Source organism: Podarcis melisellensis (genome assembly GCF_964234715.1).
Source record: "Podarcis melisellensis genome assembly, chromosome: 1".
Classification (NCBI taxonomy): domain Eukaryota; kingdom Metazoa; phylum Chordata; class Lepidosauria; order Squamata; family Lacertidae; genus Podarcis; species Podarcis melisellensis.
In genome coordinates this window covers 70,988,479-71,012,461 of record NC_138528.1, presented here as the reverse complement: position 1 = coordinate 71,012,461, position 23,983 = coordinate 70,988,479, and the positions used below count along the sequence as shown (strand labels likewise).

Genomic DNA, 23,983 nt, shown 5'->3' with positions numbered 1-23,983 from the left:
CACTTTTAACATCTGAAGACGAAAAAGGCACCAGTACTGTATACCTTTGAGTACCCCCAGGGGGGAAAAGCACTGCTTCTCAGTCTCCTGATGTAGTAAACAACTTTTTCAGAATATCAGTCCGCCATGCTGTGAGCCTCTCCATCGTAGGCTCAGGTTGTATATATTTCTAAATAAACCATATATACTGAAGTCACTACAGTCTCTCCTGTCCCTCATTCCAAAGAAAACCTGCGCCCCAGGTAAGCACCTGGAATCTCACACTGCTAGGAGATTGGGATGGTGTGCAACAATAAGCCCTACTAAACACAATGGCACTTACTTCTGAGTAAACCTGAATAGCATGACACTGTTGCGGTCTTCAATACTTTCAGCAAATGCTCACTACCTGTCCTCAAGGAGAAAACACTCACCTTGGGAATCAAGAAGGAAGGAAGGGAATTACAGTCCATGGCATCTCCCAGTAGACCCTAAGAAAGGGCCCTGTCTGAAACTCTACTGCCAGTCATTATCAATAATACTAAGTGACCTGGGCCAATAGTCTGACTCAGTATAAGAAAACTTCCTACAGTCCTGTGGCAGGACAGCAGCTCTCCTGAACATGACACTCAAGGGTGTGATAGAAGGCACAGAGCTCAGGGCTCGAGGGAGCAGAATTGAGGGAGGAAGCTTCCAAGAGTGACCATGCTGCCTTTAAACTGCTTTTTAATTTGAGCAGGGGTGCTCCTTGCTGCAAGTGCTCACATCCCTATTTGGCACCAGTTGTACATCTCTGAAGAGACACTTCTACAAGATGCTCCCCCACCCCCTTTCTGCCAGCTGTCTAACTTCTGATCAAGGCCCCTGAAGATGAGCTCGTTACTTGGGCAGGTAAGCTGAAAACTGAATTTCAAGCCATTATGCAGTGTGGAGGGAAGGGATCCCCCCCTACTTTCTCTAAAATAATAGCATTCAACTTCTACTCCAAAAGTTCTCCTAAATCTGTGCCATGGCCACCATCCCATACTCCCTCTAGACACTTAACTTACCAATAACCTGGTGACAACAGAGTACAGGTGCAGTATAAAGGCAATTAGCTATTATATTAAGCAAATATACCAACATTTGTTTGTTTCAATATTATCGACAAGGTTACCTAGTTACTTCAACATAGTAATACGGGTTGCCCCTTTTCTTTCCATCCCAGTTAAGCCTTAACTAATGAGGTCACTGCTAGAAGCCTTTTCTATCAGACATACAAACACAAAAGCTGCCTTACGCTAAGATAGACAACTGGTCTACCCAGCTCAATATTGTCTACACTGACTGGCAGCAGCTCTTCAGGGTTTCAGGCAGGAGTGCCTTCCAACCCTACTTGAGAGATGTTGGGAACTGAATCTGGGGCCTTCTGCAAGCAAGGTCTGCACTTGAGCTATGGCCCTTCTTTTACCATTGTTTTTTTTATAAGATATTTATTAAAAAATTTAGGAATACAAAAAGGAAAATCAAGAAAAACATCCTTTTAAACAAGAAAGGATAAAATGCAAAAAATAAAAAAGAACAATCAAAAGGAAAAAACAAAGAATTGAAATCCGTTAAAATAATAATAATAAAAAAGATACAGCAAATCTTTCCATTACTTTCCTTTCATTGGCTTATTTTCCTGACCTCCTCACACCTCCCTTTTTTGTATTCTAAGTCAATTATCCATTTCAGCAAATCCTTTCCCTCTTTATGTAGCATACATAAAGAAAGTTCTGTCTTTCTTTGGCACCAATTGGCCAACCATGCCCAGGAGAAAGGCCTCTGGTTTCTTCAGGAAGGTATATTTAAATACCTTTTTCATTTCATTATAGATCATCTCCCAGAAAGCCTTAATCCTTGGGCATGTCCACCAAAGGTGAAAGAATGTACCTTCAGTCTCTTTACATTTCCAACATTTATTATTGGGCAAGTGATATATTTTCGCAAGCTTGACTGGTGTCATGTACCACCTGTATATCATTTTCATTATATTCTCTCTTAAGGCATTACATGCCGTGAACTTCATACCTGTGGTCCATAACTGTTCCCAGTCAGCCATCATAATGTTGTGTCCAACATCTTGTGCCCATTTAATCATAACAGATTTCACCGTTTCATCCTGAGTATTCCATTTCAACAGCAAGTTATACATTCTTGACAAATTCTTGGTTTTGGAGTCTAACAGTTCTGTTTCTAATTTTGATTTTTCCACCTGGAAGCCAATTTTTTTTATCCAAATTATATGCCTCCATTATTTGATAATAGTGAAGCCAATCTCGCACTCTATTTTTTAATTTTTCAAAACTCTGCAGTTTTACTCTGTCTCCCTCTTGTTCCAAAATTTCCCAATATTTCGGCCATTTAGCCTCCATATTGAGCTTTTTCTGCGCCTTCGCTTCCATTGGTGACAACCACCTTGGGGTTTTATTCTCAAGCAAATCCTTATATCTTATCCAAACATTAAACAGTGCTTTTCTGACAATATAGTTTTTAAACGCTTTATGTGCTTTGACCTTATCATACCACAGATATGCATGCCACCCAAAAACATTATTAAAACCTTCTAAATCCAACACATCAGTGTTCTCAAGAAGCATCCATTCTCTCAGCCAGCAAAAAGCAGCTAATTCATAATAAAGTTTTAAGTCTGGCAGGGCAAATCCACCTCTATCTGTAGCATCAGTTAGTATCTTAAATTTTATTCGAGGTTCCTTGCCCTGCCAGACAAATCTAGAGATATCTCTCTGCCACTTCTTGAAACACTCCATTTTATCTAATATTTGCAGTGTTTGAAACAAAAACAACATCCTTGGCAATACATTCATCTTTATCACAGCAATTCGGCCTAGCAATGATAACTTCAGATTTGACCATATTTCTAAATCCTTTTTCACTTCCATGCCCTTCTTTTACCATTGGCCTAGGTCCTTTACTGATTTATTTAAGTGCAACTCTATTTTGACTCCTTCCTGTGCTGCTCAACGGCAACTCCTGAACTTGCTTTGCTGGCCAGTGCTCAGCTAGATATATCCACCAATTAAAATATGCTTACTCTCAGTCCCTCTTTTGTGTACTGAAAATTCTACCACCATCCTGTTACAGCTTATCATTGAACCAGAGTGGAGATTTTCAACAACATCATCACCCATACATTATATTATGCTATACAGTATTTCATTATATTAAATAATATACATTACAACCTCATTAAGCAGGCTTTCTTCACATAGGGCTTCAAAGCAGGGGTGCCAACTTGAATAAAATCTTGTGAGAGCCCAGGTACGCCCCGCCCTACATAATCAATCACATGACGCAGTGCACATACACCATTTGAATGGGAATGCCCATCAATTTTGTGGGGGTCCACAAAACAGGATCGACAGGACCCACACACCTCAGGGAAGCAAGCAGGGGGTGTATGAAAGCAGCCTGCAGTAGATTTTTCCTGTGGTTCTTTTTGTATATTCACTGTCTTTATACAATGATTTCTCAAAGTTCTAAATCAAAGGTTTCAACCAAGGTTTCATCATTTGCATCTACATAAACTTCACATTTGATTTCATATTTTTTCTTATCTTTTTCGGTTGTAATGATCACATCCGAAATAAAACCAGATCCATCGCCACAGTTTTCATTCTGTATTTTATCATCAACTGAATATACTCCGTTAACCCAGGAAACCATGGCATCCTCTGCTCTTTTTCCAGGTACAAAACAGCGAAGAGTCACCTTGCCTGCCTTTGGGTTGCTGGTGACACATTCTATCTTCATAGGCTGAGCTGGTTCTTCAATGGGGGGCTTAGGATCTAGAGAGAGGGAATAGGAAATTGAATAGGAAACTGCTCTTGAAGTACATACCTGGAAGAGGCATCTCGCTAACATTAAGCATCCCTGATTGTGATGTTCAGTTTCCAATCCTTTGCATATTTTCATCAAGTCAGATAATTTGAACTTTCTGTTCACATTGCATTATGTCTGTTCCCTACCCAGCCGCTGCTTAGTGCTGTGAATGGAAGCTACAGTCAAGACATTGGCAATTAAGGATTAAAAAGGAATAGCAAGGCACTGGGGAACTAGAGTGGTTGTAAGAATGACTGACAGCAGTGGAGTGTAATGGATTGCTGGCTGGAGTCAAAGTAAGTGACAGCTGTTGAGAATCTGTTGAGGATGGAAGATGAAGAACTGAACCAGGACAGGAGAGCGAGGGCAACTGAGATGGAGAGAATAAACACCTAGGTAAAAGGATAGCTGGAAAGAGGGCAGTTATGCCAAGTCAGGATATTAAAACTCTTACTATTTGGGATGTCAGGTCCCTAAATAAATACAAGGTTACAGTTTTATCTTCAAGCCCTAATCTGTAGTTTTGTCTGGATGGACTTTCATCTGTTCAGTTAAGCATATATGAATGTCTTTCATATGTCTTCAGTATGTTTTATCGGTTGTTAGAGACTCAGTTATTAAGATATTAATGTTGGCATATAATTCATAAACTACTTGTTTTAAAACTAATGTTTCACATAGTTGTTTGGTCAAACCTGTTTTGTTTTATTCTTTTTATGATTTTTAAAAACTATCCAGTGGTATATAAATATATTGTCATACATGAAGCAGAATAGGAATGGAGTAAATAGAAGCATGACATGAGGAACTCCTCTGCACCCTTTCCTGTTTCCTTGTGCATTTCAGAGGGCTGAGAGGAGTGGTCACTGTGGCCACAAATAGTGGCAGGCTTTTATGCCAGAAGAAAGTTTGCAGATCCCTGCGTACAAGTTTTACAGAATGGACTAAGTTGATCTTTCAGATCATCCCTTATGAAAATAATGTGCACGTTTAGTGTAACTTAATGGTCTGGTTGAGATGTAATAATCTCACTTTAATAAATAATGGTTTATAAGGCAGAGTAAAGATTGTCCAAGTGCTCTCTTCTCCCACTGCCTCCTCCAAGAAACATCTAAACAGTTTTCTGATTTTAACTGGGACTACAAACCAGGATATGAAACCACTGAGTCAATGTGTCATGTGCTTGCATTTTACCTACACGTGAGGTGCAATACTCACCGTGGTTTTCACTCACTGTAGACATGCTGTCAAGGCTATCAGAGTCATCTTCTTTAAAAGAAAAAATAACATATTAGGCCTTGGGCAAGCATCATGTCACGTAACAGAAATACTTACAGCAAAAATGCTACTCAACTGAATCAACACGCTTTCAACTGCAATTAGCCAACTTTCTTCCAAGCGTAGTATTTGGGGGGGGTTGCGGTGGGGGGAGATACAGTCAGAGCAATATTCATGGAAAATTTCAAAATCTAGTTCTCTGATGAATTCAAGACAAAATTTCTAAAACCAGGTGTGTTGGTTAGAGCATTATGTTGATTTTTGTATTCATAACAACCAGATACACTTTTCTTCTGAAGCATATTATTAAATATGAGAAAATCATAAGCCATCCCTGAAGAGCGCTGCTGAATTTCTAGATGACCTGCTACAATGAAAACAAACTGAAAGCATGTATCACTGTCTTCATTTTTTCCAGTTTATTATATTATTTAAAAGCATCTACCACAAATAACATTACAGCTGACATTCATTACAACACTACTACTTACACTGGACGGAAACAGGCATGGTTCAGGATGTTTTCATGCTGATTCATTCTACAATCTTGCCCTCTAACAGCACAATTTACAACGGCTTTTCTCCATGCATATCAATGTAGACAGCTAGGCCCCAGCAAAAGCCAAACATATGTGGGAACCAGACGCCCATGGGCCTCAGAATCACCAAAACTACTGACCTGACTAGTTACAAAACATCCTGGCCAGCAACAAAGCAGAATCTACATTGTTGTACAGACCATGGGCTGGGTTGATTCAGCTCCCAAGTACATCTGAGCTTTGTTACAATCCAATGGTCCATATTGGCAAGCAAAGTTAGGTTTGCACTAACTCAGTAAGGCTCTTATGTAGATTACATATTTTATTACTGGCCACTATGTTAGCAGCACCTTTTTTTAAAAATAGAACTAACCCTGCTTACATCAAGCCCTCTTCCTGTGCATAAAGCAAGAGTGTCAGTGATTATCACTGAGAGCTGGAGAAAAAAATCTCAAACTACTATCTCAGGTGGTGTGTAATTTGGGTGGGAAAAGAGCCAATTCATTGCAACACAATGCGCTAGAGTGAGGAGAAATTGGAGAACACTTTTTAAAAGCAGCTGTAAGTGTTCTTGCCCTTTGAGTCATAAGTGCTTCTGCTCTTTGAGTCACTCCAGTGTTCAAAGACTTAACATAAAATCTAAGTTAAATACCCCTCTTCCCAATGATTGGGGAATTCCATCACATGTCACCAGTAATATCATAGGTACCCAAAAGACTACAAAGTCACCTTTCAGCCATGACCAAGGGTATATCTACACACCGGGGGGGGGGGGGGGCGCTATAATTAAATTATAAATTAAATTGTTGTAACAAAAGAAAAAACTCTACATAAAACACATAGAAAAGTTTTGTGCTCTACAGTGCCACCTGGTGTTGCATGTTTATAATGCATTTAAAACACTGGGTTTTTTTTACTAATGTAGCTGAGTCCTAAGTAACGGAAGTGCTTAATTGGGAAGAGGAATCACCTTTTCCCCCATTAGCAGTGTTTATTTGAATCCCTTACATAAATTCTGTACATTCTGCGCTGAAAACATTTTTAAAAAGTTCTTACCTTTCTTTTCCCACACAAAGCTTGTTTCTTTAAAATCCTGTGTCGCTTGGTGAAAAACTTCACATCTGATTGTCTTTTTGGAGTCTTTTCCTTTTGGACTAAACTGTAATTTGCTTACAAAGTAACCTAACTTGTTTTCTCCAATCTGAATGTTCCTGGGGTTGTCTTCAGATATTTTTTCCCATTCTTCATACCATGTCACTTTTATGTTGCAAGGTGCAAAATTTGATATGACAGTTTCCAAAGAGATGCTCTCGCTGTTTTGCATTGGTGTTGCCTTTATTTCAGACATCTCAGGGCGGTGAACTAAATGGGGAGGAAAGGATGTACTTGAAGTGACAATACAAGACAACAGGAACATAAAAATATGCCTTATACCAAGTCAGTCCATTAATCCATCTAGTTCAGTGTTATTTACAGTGTCTGCCAGCAGCTCTGCACAGTTTCAAGCAGGGGATATTTCCAGCCCTGCCTGGAAATGCTAGGGGCTAAACCTAGGATATTCTACTGCCCTTCCCCAATGTGAATCTATCCTATAACATTCCTCTAAAAAATACAGGAATTTTATGAAGGATTTAAATGTGTCATTGTTTAAATCACACTTCAGATCAGCAGGGTTGCAAGGATATTCATCTTCAATGAATATAGATCCAAGAATATGGTTTTTGATTTTCAAAAAACTTGGGGTGAACTAGTAACATCAGTGCCTATGTGTGAACATATGTTGGGGGTTTTTTAAGTTTTTATTTACCTGATTTTTCTAACAGGGAATCTTCAGAACTACTAAATGCAAGTCTGCAAGGAAGTTTGGACTTTCAAAAAACAAACAAAACTGGCAGATATTAGGGACACATGACTGCTAGTAGAGACATAGCTATACGGTACACCTATCAGAGTACACAAACATGTCAAACCTCCTTTGTTGCAAAGGGAACTGTTTCATATTATAATACTACATTGATCATCAATTTAATATACATTTTATTTTATGTAAACCACTTAGACATTTTTACAATCACTTAACATTTTAAAAATTAAGTGGTATACAAATTTTGTTAAATAAACAAGCTCAAATTGCCATTTGCCAAAAGTTGAAAGATCCCAAAGGATTTTCAGTACATACCTGGGAGCTTTAGATACACATCTCTAATAATTGGCTTTTTCAGGTCGCCATATGTCACACTGAAAATAATGAACTTATTATGATCCAAAGCAGTTGGTATCAGCTGGAGCTTAGAAGACAACTTCAAGCAGCCATTTGAGTCTTTGACTGGCCCCTCTGTGACCACACCTTTACTTATTTCAATACCCCCATCAAGCCATTGAATATTTATGTCGCTAAGAAAGAAATCTGTGACTTTACAGGTTAGAGACAATGTAGTTCCATATTTAGGATAATTTGGTTCACACGTAATATCTGTAACTCTGGGGTAACCTAAAAAATGCAGATGCAGAGAAAACAAACAATTGAAAATATTAGTTTAAATTCAAAGAATGCTAGTACATCTGGTATTGTAAAACAGTAAATCAGAAGTGACTAATGGCAGATGGGGTGTCACATTAGTATGTTACAGCAAAAGCGAGCCTAGTGTCACTTTATAACATGTGTATCATGGCATAAACTTTCATGGACTACAGGCTACTTCATATGATGCATGAACTCCTATCCTTAGTGGATACACACATGGATATATACACACAGTCTCTCTCAAAAAGAGTTAGGTTTGGAAAAATTACAGTTGCTTATCCTTTCACTCTCACTACAACCCTGGTTGAAATTATAGGATAGAATGAGCAATTAACACCACAGTCTTGTCAAAACTACCAAGTTTGCCTGGTTTAGATGTTATGGCTTCTCCCAATGAACTCTGGGAGTCAGATCTTTTGTAAAATCACAGCAATCTCACAAAACTACAAATTAAAAGCTTTTCAGATTTAATTAGTTCAAATCCGCACAATACGGTATATGGAGAAATGATAAGAGTATGCATATAATGGCAGGAGAGCATTGGCAGTCTGTAACATATTCTAACGTATATGACACCCACATATATATTATTTGTTATTAAATGCATATGATTATACATGGCTGTGTTTTATTCTGGTTGGAATACAAAGTGTGCCATCTTTGACCTTCTGGACTGAAACAGATGAGAGCTTCAATTTCTCATTTGATTCATGTTTTAAATTGGCTGCACTATAATGCTTGTCATGTTTACAATTTGCCACTAGCAAACACTATAATTTTCCTACAAAGATGCACATATCAGCTATGAACTTGCTTTGCTTTTTCACCCAGAAAAACTTCTAAACTAATTTTATGAAGGACTTGACACTTCTGTGCAAGGACTCTCTGAGTCATATTTTCCATGGGACAAACCCACGATAGCATCACCTAATGACAAAGAGATACAAGTGATCTCTTTCAATATAAGTTATCAAAGACCCACAACAAATACAGATACAGGAAACAACTCCATTATGTATTTCCAGTTTTAGATAAACTATTTAGAGAGAAAGCACAAGTAGTTGTTCATTGCACAAGAACTTGCCGAGTACTCACCTTTTAACATGAGTAGGTAACTATGTCTTATAACTTTTTTACAATGGTTGATTTGGACAATAAAGTCTACTGCATGGTCTTCTGGTTGAGGTATAAAGGATACTCTGCTTTTCTTGCAATACAGATTTGATCCTGGGTCCAGTTGTGGCTCCTCTGTGTTACTTATAGCATCCAAAGGCTCGTTATTGGCTCTTAGCCAACAAATGTCACACTCCCGTGGGCAGAAATCTTTTACTAAACAAGATAATGTGATGAGTTTCCCACACTCTGGTACAGGGGGCTCACATTCAATTTTGGAGACTTTGGGAGTACATTCTGTAAATAAATAAATAAATAAATACCAAAAAAGTGATATTACTATGAAGTAGATTGCAATTGGAGAAGATAATAAGTATGGACTTTCTTTTGTCCACATATGAATTTCTGATCTGAAGAAGGCAGGGAGTACACAATCCCATGCAGGCCTTATACCATGAAATGCTTTAAAGGTCATCACTTCGCCCTTCGTACGGGCTCACAAATTATAAAAACTAGTCAAACTGAACGAGATTAAGAGAAATAATCTCCACACAAGCCACCTGTGCTGCTTTCCCATTTTATCATTCACTTTTTGTAGACTGATCAAAGAGTTTAGCTACAATCCTGCATTGTTTCCCTTTTCTGTATCATCATTGGCAGCAGAAAGTATCCCATTGCATTCATGCAGCTCTCTCACCTTTCATCTGTTGACAGAATTCTTATACAGTGGTAACTCGGGTTACAGACGCTTCAAATTACATACGCTTCAGGTTACATACGCTTCAGGTTACAGACTCCGCTAACCCAGAAATAGTGCTTCAGGTTAAGAACTTTGCTTCAGGATGAGAACAGAAATTGTGCTCTGGCGGTGCAGCGGCAGCAGGAGGCCCCATTAGCTAAAGTGGTGCTTCAGGTTAAGAACAGGTTCAGGTTAAGAATGAACCTCCAGAACAAATTACGGTAAGTACTTAACTTGAGGTACCACTGTAATAGCCAGTGAAATACGTAGTATTATTCTAAGTGATCATTTCAGCCCATCTTTCCTACTTACCTATGACTTTAAATGATATTGTTTTAGTAGACAAACAATCTGAAAAGGCCTCATGTCTAACTTCAAGTATAAGTTCAAACTCCTCCAGATGCTTTACATCTGGAACTATGTTGACTTTGCAGGAAACGTCAAAAGTGCGCCTTTGTTTTACTTGCAAAGCTGGCTCAAAAGTAAACATGGTCTTCAACGTCTTGTCAAGATCAGAACATTCTTCTTCTTTTCCAGTGATAAGAGGCATATCTTCTCCGTGTTCAATATTGCTGCCTGTCATAGTATTCCAAGAGCATAGTTTCAGTTTTTTATTCCTGCTTTGGAGTTTTAAGAAAAAAACGATTTCTAAAGGCTTTGGACGAAAGCCTTGCAGCAGGAACACCACCAGTGCTTCTTCCAAATGTTTCAATTCCTTATTTGCAGTTGCTGAAAATATCCCTGGTTGAACTATAAAGAACAAAACAAAGAATTTCAGGTGTAGAAACTTGTAGCAGTGTTTCAACTGATATTATTAGAACAAGTCATCTGTAAGAGGAACATTCTCGCTGCAGTTTACAACTAAGCATTATTTTTCCTTTTTGTAATTATCACATTCAGTCTATTGCAAATGCTAGTGACTGCTACATGGTGAATAGTGATGTATGCAAGATGCTGTATCATAGATCAAGTGGCACAGTCCCTATCCAGAGTGCTTGAAGTACAGATCAGGTAAAGCATAACTGGAAGAAAAAGACAGTCCTGGATGAAGCGTTGGCTCAGTGAGATTAGGAAGAGTTTATTTTTGAGGTTAGATTCAGTTGAGTATAGCAACAGCCTTACTAAAGAAGCCAGTTCAACAAAGACTGTTTAAAGCTTTAAAGAGTTGGGGGTGATATAGAAAGCCAGAAGGGAGGAGCAGGGATTTTAATAAGATGTTTGCAGCAAATGAATTTGCACAAAGAATCATTCTGATTTGGAGGATAATTCCTTCCATAATTCCTCTGTAGCAACAAGACACTGAATAGTGACAGTTCAGTGAACAAAAAACCTAGCAGCTTAATGTATTGTATTAAGTTCCATGTTCTCTTAAGCTCCAAAATGCTGGGTTTTGCAGCTGTTAAAGGTCACACCCTCAACAGAGGTGTTATTTAGACAATATGGATGGATACGCAGTAGATGTCCTATGTTGTGATTAGTTCCACCTTAAGCAGAAGCCACCATGATATGTTATGAGTACCCATTAACACAGAATGGATGGAAGTGTACTGGCTATGTGCACCTTTCCCACAGAATAATAAGAGTTTAAAAGAACCTTATGGTGATGTGGGGTGCTATCTTCAATCTATAAATCTTGCTCTCTCTGTGTGTGCCCTGGAAGCTTCAGTAAAGTTGCTTAGCTCACCAATCCGAAACAGTTCTTGTTTTAAGCAGTTGTTTTACCTGACACACACAAAATACACGCTCTATATTTACAAACTATATACAGGTTGCACAAAGGCTTTTCTCTCTTTGGTCCCAGAGGGGTTTGTGTAATTCAAAATCCTTGCTGAGCAAAATCCACATTCAAGCCTTCTTTTCAGATGAGCTCTCCTCAAAGTGTTTCACAATGATCCATCCCTTCCTGATAACAGCCACTGACCCACAACCAATGCTCTAATCCGAGCCCTTTTATACATGGCTTTTATACTTATACATACTTTTATACAGTAAGTTGCATGCTTACTAAGGTAGCCATATTTTGAAGAGCAACAAAGAGAACGCTATGACGACTTTTGTTTTAAATATCTCTACTATATGTAGGATATAGAAGCTGTGATATATTGCTGAGGGGGACAGGTGAAGAGAAGAGGAAAGCAAGTCTATGTCTCATCCAGAAAGTATAGCCAGAGACATTTGGGCATATTTAAAAAATCCACCCGGACAGAAATTTTACCCTGAAAAAGAGGACATGTCCTGGAATAAGAGGACACATGGCAACCAAATCTGCCCAGTAAATTGATAAAGAAGCCAAATTGAGCCAGGTGCATTTTGGAAATGAATCAGAGTGAGACAGCTTTTCCCTCACTAATGAAATTAACACACTAGCTATATTCCTTAACACCTTAAAGGTCATTCAGTCCAACTCCCTGTTCAGTGCAGGGTAGTCGCAGATTAAGCATTCCTTCTTACTCCTTTTGTACATATCCCACCCGAGTATTTTGGTTAGCTTTGTAGCCCTGAATTAAGAATCTTGCAGAGTGTGCTATTTCTGTATCATGTAGAATGAAGCAAAAGAGCTGAGAAAGAGTGCTTTATCTGTGACAGGGGCTTGGACTAAATGACCTTCGGGGTTTATTCCAGGACTTACTTTATGTGGATGTTATTGGTTGCTAGTTGAGCACTTGCAATGTCAAATAGTAGCTTCAGTTGTATAGACTCCACGAGTCTTTTCTAGTGAGCAGATAAATCTGGGGCATAGGGCCACCACTCTGTCACTGACAGCCATCCATCTCCAAGATAGTGCTGAAGCTAGAACTAACCAGTTAGGACCTCTTGCATGCAAAACAGATGTTCTATCACTGAGTTATGGCCTTTCCCCAATTGATTCAGCAAAGAAATCTTAGCCACTTAAAAAAAAACTTAGTCAAACTTCTTAACCACAGGCAAGGAGATTTTTTGGTGCCTGGCGTACTGGTGCCTAGGATTTTTTGAATACTGTCATTTCAGACCTAAGTTTACCAAAGATTAAGATTTCACAAAAGTACTAATTTTACTTTAATAATAATGAATACGTGCATGTATTATGTTTCATATTAATCTATTTTTGTAAACCACCCTTAACCACCTTTGATGAATAGTATAGAATTCTCTTAATTGAAAAAAATCAAATAATCAATTAATTAAATGTTTCCCATTACTTACTTTTCTTAAAGTACATTATGTACAGAATTACAGGAATCACACCAAGTAATAATAAAACAAGTACCACAGCCAACCAGGTAAAATTTGGTGGTGGTTCTGTAAAGAGAGAGAAATTGTTCTTCTTACTTATCACACAAAATAGCAAAATGTTTCAGCCTTGTTGCAACTTTTTGATGAGAAGTAATATTTCATATTCAGCTACTTAATCGTGGCAAAGTTATTTTAGCCCCATTTATTCCAACTGCACTTAAGAAAAGTCCTGCTGGAGCAGCCCAAAGACTAATCTGGTCTAGCATGACTATAAGGTTTCCAAACTGGACATAAAGACCTCTCATATTGTTGTTTGCCAGAAAGTCATATTCAGAGGCATGCTACCTCTGATTTTGGAGGTAGCCATTGGTGGGCTTACAGTCCACAATTGTGTCCAATCACACTGTAAACCCATCTAAGCTAATGGTCATCAACAGACCACCACATGGCAGTGAATTCTGTAAGTTAAGCATATGTTGCATGAAAAAGTACTTCTTTTTGTCTGCCCTGAACCTCCCACCGGTCAACTTGACTGGATGATCCCGGATTGTGTTAACGGAGAACTAATTTCCATCTATATCACACATAAAGGTAAAGGGACCCCTGACCATTAGGTCCAGTCATGGCCAACTCTGGGGTTGCGGCACTCATCTCGCTTTATTGGCCGAGGGAGCCGGAGTACAGCTGGTCATGTGACCAGCATGACTAAGCCGCTTCTGGCGAACCAGAGCAGAGCTCGGAAACGCCATTTACCTTCCCGCCGGAGCGGTATCTATGTATCTACTTGCACGTTTGACGTGTTTTCGAACTGCTAGGTTGGCAGGAGCAGGGACCAAGAAACGGGAGCTCACTCCGTCACGGGGATTCAAACCGCCAACCTTCTGATCAGCAAGTCTTAGGCTCTGTGGTTTAACCCACAGCACCATCCGCATCCCAGATAATTATATCACACATACTTTTATACAATTCTAACATGTCCCTTCCTCATATTTGCCTTTTTTAAAAAAAAAACTAAAAAGCCCCAAGTGCCATAACCTTTTCTCACTAAGGAGTTGTTCCATCCCTAATATCATTTTTGGTTGCCCTTTTTGTGCACCTTTCCCAGTTCCACAATAATCTTTTTGAGATGCAGCAACTAGAACTGTGCACAGTATTCCCATAGATTTGTATAAAGGCATTACAATATTTTTTATCCCTTTCCTTGTGATGCCCTAGCATGGAAGTCCCACAGACTAATGCATTTGTAAGTACAATATGAATCTTTGGAGAAAGAAGAAGGCTACATTTCAGAACATAGAGCAGAATTAGTGCAAGGTGCTGAAGGCTCCAGGGTGTGTGGGCAAATATCCCCTCCCCTTCTGGATCAAAAGCCCCTACACTCATGGAAGTACACCAGTTGGATGTGACCCACTATTATACACAAACACACACACACAGGCAGAAAAGGTCAACAGAAGGAATACCTGTTACTATCAAAGTGGCATTGAAGGTCTGCCGTATGGAAAATGATTTGTGTCCCACAACACAACTATAGACATTTCCATTATCTTGTAAAGATGGTTGTAGCCCCAGTTTACTGGTTACATTGAAAGTGCCATCTCCATTTTTCACAGGTACCCCTGTGCAAATATCATCTGCAGGTACAACTTCGTTATTGCCGCGTTCAGATTTCTTCTCCCAATGAACCTCAATCAAAAGAGGATAGAATTTATTCACTGTGCATGACAGGGTCTTCTCCTTGCCGTCTTCTACTTCAACTGTCCTGGGAGACAGCTTTACTGAAGGTTGAGCTGCATGGAGATAATCAAAAGTGTCATTGTTTCTGTTTTTACTACATTTTTATACAGTTTTTCAGACAAAAGCTGGTTGAAAGTGATGTGAAAGTCATAGTTCATACTCCTGATTTCTCAGAAGGACATGGTCTAAATTAAAAACCTGGGTTGAGGGTTGTTTAATTAGAAGGAGATGGCTGGGGCAAGAGGCACTGATGAGAAGTCCTGAAGAAGGTGTTTTGTGGGTCAAGAGGAGCTGTGTGCTATGAGTGGGAAGGGGGGAAGCCTACTAAGAAGGCTGGTCAAGAGCCTTGGTGGTAATAGAAGTAAACAAGAAGGAACTTGGGGGAAAATAATGGTGGAGGCAGAGAGCTAAAGAAATGAGTCCAGGAGAATACCAAAATTGGGCAAAACTAGAGTTACAAGAGACTCTGCACAACTGGATGGAAAAAGCAGAAAGGTAAATGACGGACCTGAAGGGGCCTGGTTTATTTTTCCCCACCATTGATATGAAGGTATTTTTTTATTCCTCTGCTTTGTTATTTTTGTTGCTACTTATTTATCATTGTATTGTTTAAGTAGTTAAGCTGCCTTCATAGCATTTTGACACTGAAGGATACAGAACAAATTTTACACGTATACATATATACATACATATATATAGGATTATTACAATTTAGAACCTAGACCCCAAGGAGATAATTATGTCAGTGGCAGCTTCTATTGTTAGTGTAGCTTTTGTGATCTGGCAATTCTAAAAGCGCAGTGAGGGCAAAGAAGCAATGGGAGTGGACTTAACTTTCAAAGATTCGTTTGAACTAACCAGCCAATTCTTTGGCTTCAAGTGTTTCAAATATATATGATAATATCAGTCTGTCGAATAGAGCTCAGGTGTTGAGTGACAACACCAAAAGAAGGCTACTAAGACACAAGGAGGAGATAGTAGCATGCAGAAGTAAAACAACAGCTACAGGGGGAAATCTAAGGAGGCACACCCCCCAAAGAAAGAGCATGCTTAGTAGCCACAAAATACTGACAACCTGTTGGGGACGGGGAGCATGAAAAATTGGGGTGATGAAGAGAGAATGCAATGGGTTATCTTGGATACTACCTGAGTGGCTGGAGGACTCCACAATACAACATTTTATGGCAGGTCCCACTTGGTATATAAGAAATTGCTTAGCAAAACTTTTAATGAGTCAGCTATACCTCTCCATAACACAAAGTGACTTTTTTTTGAAGAGATACACTTCTTAAGAGCTGTCTGACATTAGAACAGACTCCCTCAGAAGGTAGCAGATACTCCTTCATTGGAAGTTTTAAAGCAAAGATTGGATAGCCACCTGCCATGTATGATCTAGTAGAGATTCCCTTGGGATCCCTTCCAACTCTACAATTCTAGAGTTCTATGATTCCCAAGCAGGTGATTTATAGTTAAGAAATTTTGGTAGAAGTTTAACACTTTCCTTTCCTCTCACTGTACCAAACCACCCCTACAAGGTTCCAAACCTGCATCTCGGGGGGGGGGGGGTAGGCTGAAGCAGCTTGGAATGTATAGTGCTTAGTTAGACCTTAAAGCTACTGGGAAATTCTGAAAGGTACAAGTTCGTTCTCTGTAAGTTTTCTACAAACTTGTGCAACATAAATACTTACCAATTAGCTCTACAACAGTGGTTCCTTCATTTGAATCTGGGGTAACAGTCACAGAACATATGTATATTCCTTCTTCACTAATCTGTATTTGGGGGAGGGAAAGTGCAGCATTTCCTTTTATCAGTTCACTTTCATCCATTCTTGCACCGTTCCTATAAGATTTAGGCACTCCAGAAACAATGGTGTACACTATATTTTCTGCTCCCTTGGAAGAAGGCTTCCAATACCACTCAACAGCTATTTTTGCGATCTTTAGCTCTGGAGTACCGTATTCAGAGATCTCACATGGTATCATCACATCTGTATCCAAGACTGCCACCATCCGACTTTCCATTGTCACTTTCAGAGACTCTTTGTAAAGAAAAAAAATAGCATTATTGCAAATAGTCTTTTGACCTTTCTAACAGTAGAAAGCTATGATTCATCGCTGCCCATATTAAATGTATGGGAAACAAAATAGCTTTTTGTTTCCTATTGGATGGTCGGTGATCCTTTTCTGTGGCACTTAATACCATTTTGACACCTTATTTTATACCTTATTTTGAAAGAGACCACAATTACCTTTATTTTGATACCAAAATAGGCCCAATCGGTTAAAAAATAAGTGAAACAGGAGGTTTTTTTCTGACACAGAAATTGCATTAGCCTAAAAAGGTAAAGGACCCCTGACAGTTAAGTCCATTTGCGAACGACTCTGGGGTTGTGGCGCTCATCTCGCTTTACTGGCCAAGGGAGATGGCGTTTGTCCACAGGCACTTTTCCCAGGTCATGTAGCCAGCATGACTAAGCCGCTTCTGGCGAAACCAGAGCAGCGCACGGAAACACTGTTTATTTTCTCGCCGGAGCGGTACCTATTTATCTTCTTGCAATGGGAGCTCACCCTGTCGCGGGGATTCGAACCACCAACCTTCTGATTGGCAAGCCCTGGCTCTGTGGTTTAGACCACAGCACCACCCGCCTAAATTGCGTGAAAATTTAAATTTAAAAAAAATTATCCTGCCCCCAATTTTAAACCAAAAAGTATTTTAAAAATAATTTGAGGTTATCTCATAGGTATCTACACATAACAAAAAGAAACCTGAAGAAAATATAAGTTGTGAGAGCACATGGCACCAGGTGATTTGGTGTGGAATGACTCTTTTAGAAATATAGGGTTGGATTCAACTAACCTGATCCTCCAGTAGAAGTCAGCACCAGGGTTCCTGGTAGTAAAATGGGACCAAAAAAACAAAAACAAAAACCATAGTCTCCTATATTTCACCTGTGAACTTTGCTCTAATCTTTAACACTGGGGAATGGGCAGTCAATAATACTTTAGGATAGACAATGGCAAAATAATAATAATAATAATAATAATAATAATAATAATAATAATAATAATTTATTTATACCCCGCCCATCTGGCTGGGCCTCCCCAGCCACTCTGGGCGGCTTCCATAAAAACCAAAAATACAGTAAAATATCACACGTTAAAAACTTCCCTGAACAGGGCTGCCTTAAGATGTCTTCTGAATGTCAGGTAGTTGTTTATCGCTTTGACATCTGCTGGAAGGGCGTTCCACAGGGCGGGCGCCACTACCGAGAAGGCCCTCTGCCTGGTTCCCTGTAGCTTTGCTTCTCGCAATGAGGGAACCGCCAGAAGGCCCTCGGTGCTGGACCTCAGTGTCCGAGCAGAATGATGGGGGTGGAGACGCTCCTTCAGGTATACTGGACCGAGGCCGTTTAGGGCTTTAAAAGTCAGCACCAACACTTTGAATTGTGCTCGGAAACGTACTGGGAGCCAATGTAGGTCTTTCAAGACCGGTGTTATATGGTCTCGGCGGCCGCTCCCAGTCACCAGTCTAGCTGCCGCATTCTGGATTAGTTGTAGTTTCCGAGTCACCTTCAAAGGTAGCCCCACGTAGAGTGCATTGCAGTAGTCCAAGCGGGAGATAACCAGAGCATGCACCACTCTGGCGAGACAGTCTGCAGGCAGATAGGGTCTCAGCCTACGTACCAGATGGAGCTGGTAAACAGCTGCCCTGGACACAGATTTGACCTGTGCCTCCATGGACAGCTGTGAGTCCAAAATGACTCCCAGGCTGCGCACCTGGTCCTTCAGGGGCACAGTTACCCCATTCAGGACCAGGGAATCCTCCACACCTGCCCGCCTCCTGTCCCCCAGAAACAGTACTTCTGTCTTCTCAGGATTCAACCTCAATCTGTTAGCCACCATCCATCCTCCAACCGCCTCCAGACACTCACACAGGACCTTCACTGCCCTCACTGGTTCTGATTTAAAAGAGAGGTAGAGCTGGGTATCATCCGCATACTGATGAACACCCAGCCCAAACCTCCTGATGATCTCTCCCAGCGGCTGCATGTAAATGTTGAAAAGCATGGGGGAGAGGACAGAACCCTGAGGCACCCCACTAGTGAGAGCCCAGGGGTATGAACACTCATCCCCCCACCACCACTTTCTGAACACGGCCCAGGAGGAAGGAGCGGAACCACTGTATGACAGTGCCCCCAGCTCCCAGCCCCTCTAGACGGTCCAGAAGGATGTTATGGTCGATGGTATCAAACGCCGCTGAGAGATCCAGCAGAACTAGGAAACAGCTCTCACCTTTGTCCCTAGCCCGCCGGAGATCATCAACCAGTGCGACCAAGGCAGTTTCAGTCCCATGATGAGGCCTGAATCCCGACTGGAAGGGATCCAAATGGTCCGCTTCTTCCAGGCGTGCCTGGAGTTGTTCGGCAACCGCTCGCTCAATCACCTTGCCCAAGAATGGAAGATTTGAGACTGGGCGATAGTTGGCCATTGTGGCCGCATCTAAAGATGGTTTTTTAAGAAGCGGTTTAATAACCGCCTCTTTCAGCGGGTCTGGGAAGGCTCCCTCACGGAGGGAAGCATTCACCACCCCATGAAGCCCATCGCCCAGTCCTTCCCGGCTAGCTTTTATAAGCCAGGATGGGCAAGGATCCAGGAGACAGGTGGTTGGTTTCACTCGTCCAAGCAGCCTGTCCACATCCTCGGAGGTAACAGATTGGAATTGATCCCACTCAACTTGACTAGACAGAACTCTAGCACTCTCCCGCCCCGGCCCTGCTCCCACGGTGGAGTCTACTTCTTCCTGAATCTGAGCGATTTTATCTGCAAAAAAACTTTGCAAAATCATTGCAGGAGAACATGTGGCCCGTACTGGGCCCCGATGTTGCAGGTGGTTCCGCTAAATTGTGAACCACCTGAAAAAGTCTCCTGCTGCTGTTTTCTGCAGATGCAATCGAGGCGGTGAAGAAATTATTCTTCGCCGTCACTATCGCCACTTGGTAGGCTCGACGTTGAGCTCTAACCTGTGTCTGGTCAGATTCGGAATGAGTTATCCGCCACCGGCGCTCTAGCCATCTCAACGATTGTTTCATTGCCCTCAGATCCGTGGAAAACCATGGGGCTCTCCGGGCTCCATGCAATCGGAGAGGGCGATTCGGAGCCAAACAGTCAATAGCCTTGGTTAACTCCACATTCCAGTGGGCCACCAGGGAATCAGCTGAAAGGCCATCAACATGGGATAAAGCATCCCATACCACTCTCTGGAAACCATTTGGATCCATTAAGTGGCGGGGGCGGACCATCCGAATTGGTCCCACCTCCCTGCAGAGGGGATGGGTCGCAGAGAAGTCCAGTTGAGGATCCCTTTCTTTTTCTATATTTCATTTATGTTTGTGTAGCCTATATGGTTTTTAGCAATGAAAAGATCAAGCTGATGTCCTGTCACTAACTGTTATTAGGCTGTTGCTCTGGCTTGAGGGTTATTTTAATTTAGTGACTGGTTTTTTTCTTTCTCTTTCTCAACTTGATCTGTTTTTCTGGGATTCACAGTGCCATCTAGAGGCCAGAGAATTTCCTGTTGCTGAGTTAGGGCTTCTGGAAAGTCAACAGCATGCCAAAGAGCCAAGTTTTAGCCAGGAATGAAGGCTTGTTCATTTTCACACAAATTGCCAAAACTCCTGATGGGGTTACACTCCCTCTGAAGGGAGGTGCTTCTGGATTCACTGCTGTCACCTGAGGCTCAGGTGGCACAGAGTGCCTTCCATCAGCTCCTGCTGCTGGCCCACCTGCGCCCCCTGCCTGGACAGGTAAAGCCTAACTTCTGTTGCCTATGCTCTAGTAACCTCTAGGTTAGCTGACTGCAACATGTTATAAGTGGGAGTGCCTCTGAGGATGGTTCAGAAACTCCAGGTGGTGCTCACCAGAGCAAGACAGTTTGAGCATATTATACTGATCCTGGCCCAACTGCACTGACTGCCAATTAGTTTCTGGGCCCAATTCGAAGTGCTGGTTTTGACCTACAAAGCCTTAAATGGCTCAGGACTGAAATACCTCAAGGACTGCCTATGCCCATATGAACCAACCCAAACCCTATGATTGTCATTTGTGGCCTTCTTCGTGTGCCCCTCTGTGAGAAGTCTGGAGGTTGGCAACAGGCCGTTTCTGTGGTGGTTCCCCACTTGTGGAATGCTCTCCCCAGGAAGGCTTGCCTGGTGCCTTTGTGACATATCTTTAGGTGCCAGGCTATGGGCATAGCAAGGATTTGTGGGGGGGGGGGGGCCAGGACTTTTGTTAGGGGGCAGAACCAACGCGATTGCTCAGTTAAGTATTTCTATTGTTTTACCCCCTCCTTGGCCACGTCCAAGCGCCAGGCAAAAACATTCCTCTTCTCCCACGCCTTTGGCTATTTGAACCATCTATACGACCTGTGAGGGGGTTATTGCTTTAGTTTGTTACTATGTTATGTATTTTTGTGTTTTTATATTGTAAGCCGCTCTGTGATCCGCGGATGAAGGGCAGTACAATATAAAAAATTAGTTAAGAAATAATAATAATTATTATTATAAAAAACCGTGCCCCCTGTGGATCCAGACGGTAACGCAGCTGGTTGGCGGATTTAACACTCCGCTCTCAAGGATTTCTCCTCAAGCGCTAGAAATTAGCACACAGAGGGGGAAACTTCGGTTGAAACCAGCTAGTGGTTTCTCCAGCTTCCCCAATGCAAGCTGAAGAGGCCGGGTGTCCAGTCTGGATTCCGTTAAGGGTTTCTCTCTCCTTCCACACGCGTTATGGCTCCAATCCGTGCCCCAGAGATACCTAGAGAAAACTCCCTAGTCTCAAAAGCACAAGTGCATGTCGAGCCTAGTGGGCACCATTTCCGCGAGGAAGAGGCGCAAGGAGGAGCTGGGCTTTCCACGGAGGAGCAATTACAAAGCGCCGCCTTCCTCCTCCTCTGCTCCAAACAAGTGTCCCCCTTAGTCCGCCTTGCTCTCGTTAGTTAGGGTCCGCCTCGCCCCTTGTCACAAAACTCGCTTCTCCAAGAGAGGGCGAGCGGGTGGCCTGCGCTGCCCCACTCAGCTCCCCTACTAGCTCTCCCCTACATCCAGGAGTTTCCGCTTGTTTCCCCCGGGGCGAGAGCGACCTCCGCGCGCTCCCGCCAAGCAGGAGCCGAACTCACGGCGCGAGTCGCCGAGCGGCCTTCGCAGGAAGCAGCAGCTGCAGCAGCGACGCCCCTCGCCCGCTCTGTTTACCTGCCGACTGGAGGACGCCGCCGCCCCAGAGGAACACCGAGAAGCCGAGCAGGAGACACCTGCGGGCCGCCAACCCACCTCCCCAGTCCATGGGTCTCGCTGGTGAGGCGCGGTTTTCCTTCCACGGGAAGAACTCGCCAGGTTCCCACAATCGTCTTTCTCCTGTGAAAGGTTTCACTTTCCCTTATGAGATTGCGAGCTTTGGTTGGATTTGGACTTGACGTAGATAGTGGACATGCAGGGGGCAGCCGCGAAACTTAAAATCGCACGGAAGCTTCGCATGGTCAAAAAGTCAACTTCAACAGCTTGAGTAGTTAAACCGGGATAAATAAATTAAAAAACTCCGACCAAGAAACAGCTCCTGTACGTAGCTGAGTACTAGGCAATAAACTTTCGAAGCTCGTATCCGTGGCGTCAAAAGAAATCCTCATTTCTCAGGCAGCTGAGGAGTGCTCACGAGTAAGCCGGGTTAAAATAGAGGAGGTAAACAGAAAACCAAACAGGCACAGCACCTCAGCAAATCTCACAAATGGTTGACAGCTCAACTTAAGCCTAATCTTGAGTTTAAGTGAAATCTCAACCCATAGCCCCCTACAGTCCTGAGTATTCAATTCATGCTCCAAGTCTCTGGTTTATTGTCTCACATTGACAACAAATAAACTCTGTGTTTTTCTCCAACTGTTGGTTGCTTCAATACATTTTCTGTAGTAACCAACCAATAAATGTAATAAATATAATAATAAATGTTAAACATCCTTGTTTATGATCTACAGTGTTATTGTTTTTAATTCTGCCAAACATAACAATGCTGCCACAACAATCACTGGAAGAAGATGGTCATAGAGGACCCAAAGCAACTGACTATGAATTCAATTTAATTTCTACCTCGTGTATACAAAGTAAGGGTGAAACAACATTCTGCATACAAATACTGCACTGGAAATAACACAGATATGTACAACTTTGTTATACTATGCATCTGTTGGGATGCCCAGAGCATCTTCTTTGCAAGTGGAAGGTCCCAGGCTCATCCCCAGCATCTCCAGGTAGGACTGAGAGAGACTGCCTGCCAGTGTAGACAGTACAGAGCTACATGGGCAGTGGCTATGTGCCAAAGAACTCTTGCTGAAAAGTTTCAATGTGAGGCAGGGTGAAGGACAAGGAAACATAGTCTCCATGTCATAAACCAAAAAGGAATTTAAAAACAACCTTCATGAGACTTGGGCCACCATCCTAAATATTCCTTTTTAGAGAAATAAGTGGCACTAAAAACAAATGAACAATACTTTGAAGAAAATGCATTTAGGAATGAAGCACCAAACCATGGAAATTATGTCTTATACCAAGTTTAGGACTAATTTCTTTTAGCTGGGGAGACAAGAATGATTAAACCTAGGAATTTCACCATGCAAACCATGCCCGGCATCACTGAGTTCTGATCTGAAAACTTTGCGGGATACGAATTTTGCCACTTACCAAGGGAAGTGCACAATCTTTGCCAAGCTCTCTGTCCCCATACAAAAGCAGTAATCATGTCTACTCAGAAGTCAGTACTCAATTTAATGGGGCTTACCCCCAGGCAAGTGGTTAGCATTGCAACTTGGTAATACTTTTTGTGTCATAGTTTTTTATACTTGGGGGTGGGGGAAAGTCCCAAGCATTAGATTTGTTTATAAAACAAACAATTGAACAGAAGCTGCAGATTCATTTTTAATGTTAGATTAATAATACTATAGGAACCTTATTTTAA

General features: G+C 41.6%; 1 protein-coding gene across 1 annotated transcript; it reads right to left on the bottom strand.

Annotated features, from left to right (window-relative positions):
• Positions 1–2,909: 2,909 nt before the first annotated feature.
• Positions 2,910–22,856, bottom strand: NCR3LG1 (natural killer cell cytotoxicity receptor 3 ligand 1). Its single transcript, XM_081907105.1, has 10 exons — positions 22,234–22,856; positions 16,675–17,025; positions 14,713–15,039; positions 13,220–13,315; positions 10,349–10,786; positions 9,280–9,594; positions 7,840–8,151; positions 6,717–7,022; positions 5,062–5,109; positions 2,910–3,809 (listed from the first exon to the last, which is right to left on the bottom strand). The coding sequence occupies exons 1-10, from the start codon at positions 22,322–22,324 to the stop codon at positions 3,493–3,495; spliced, it is 2,601 nt and encodes an 866-aa protein (XP_081763231.1). The 5' UTR covers positions 22,325–22,856; the 3' UTR covers positions 2,910–3,492.
• Between the last annotated feature and the right edge of the window lie 1,127 nt (positions 22,857–23,983).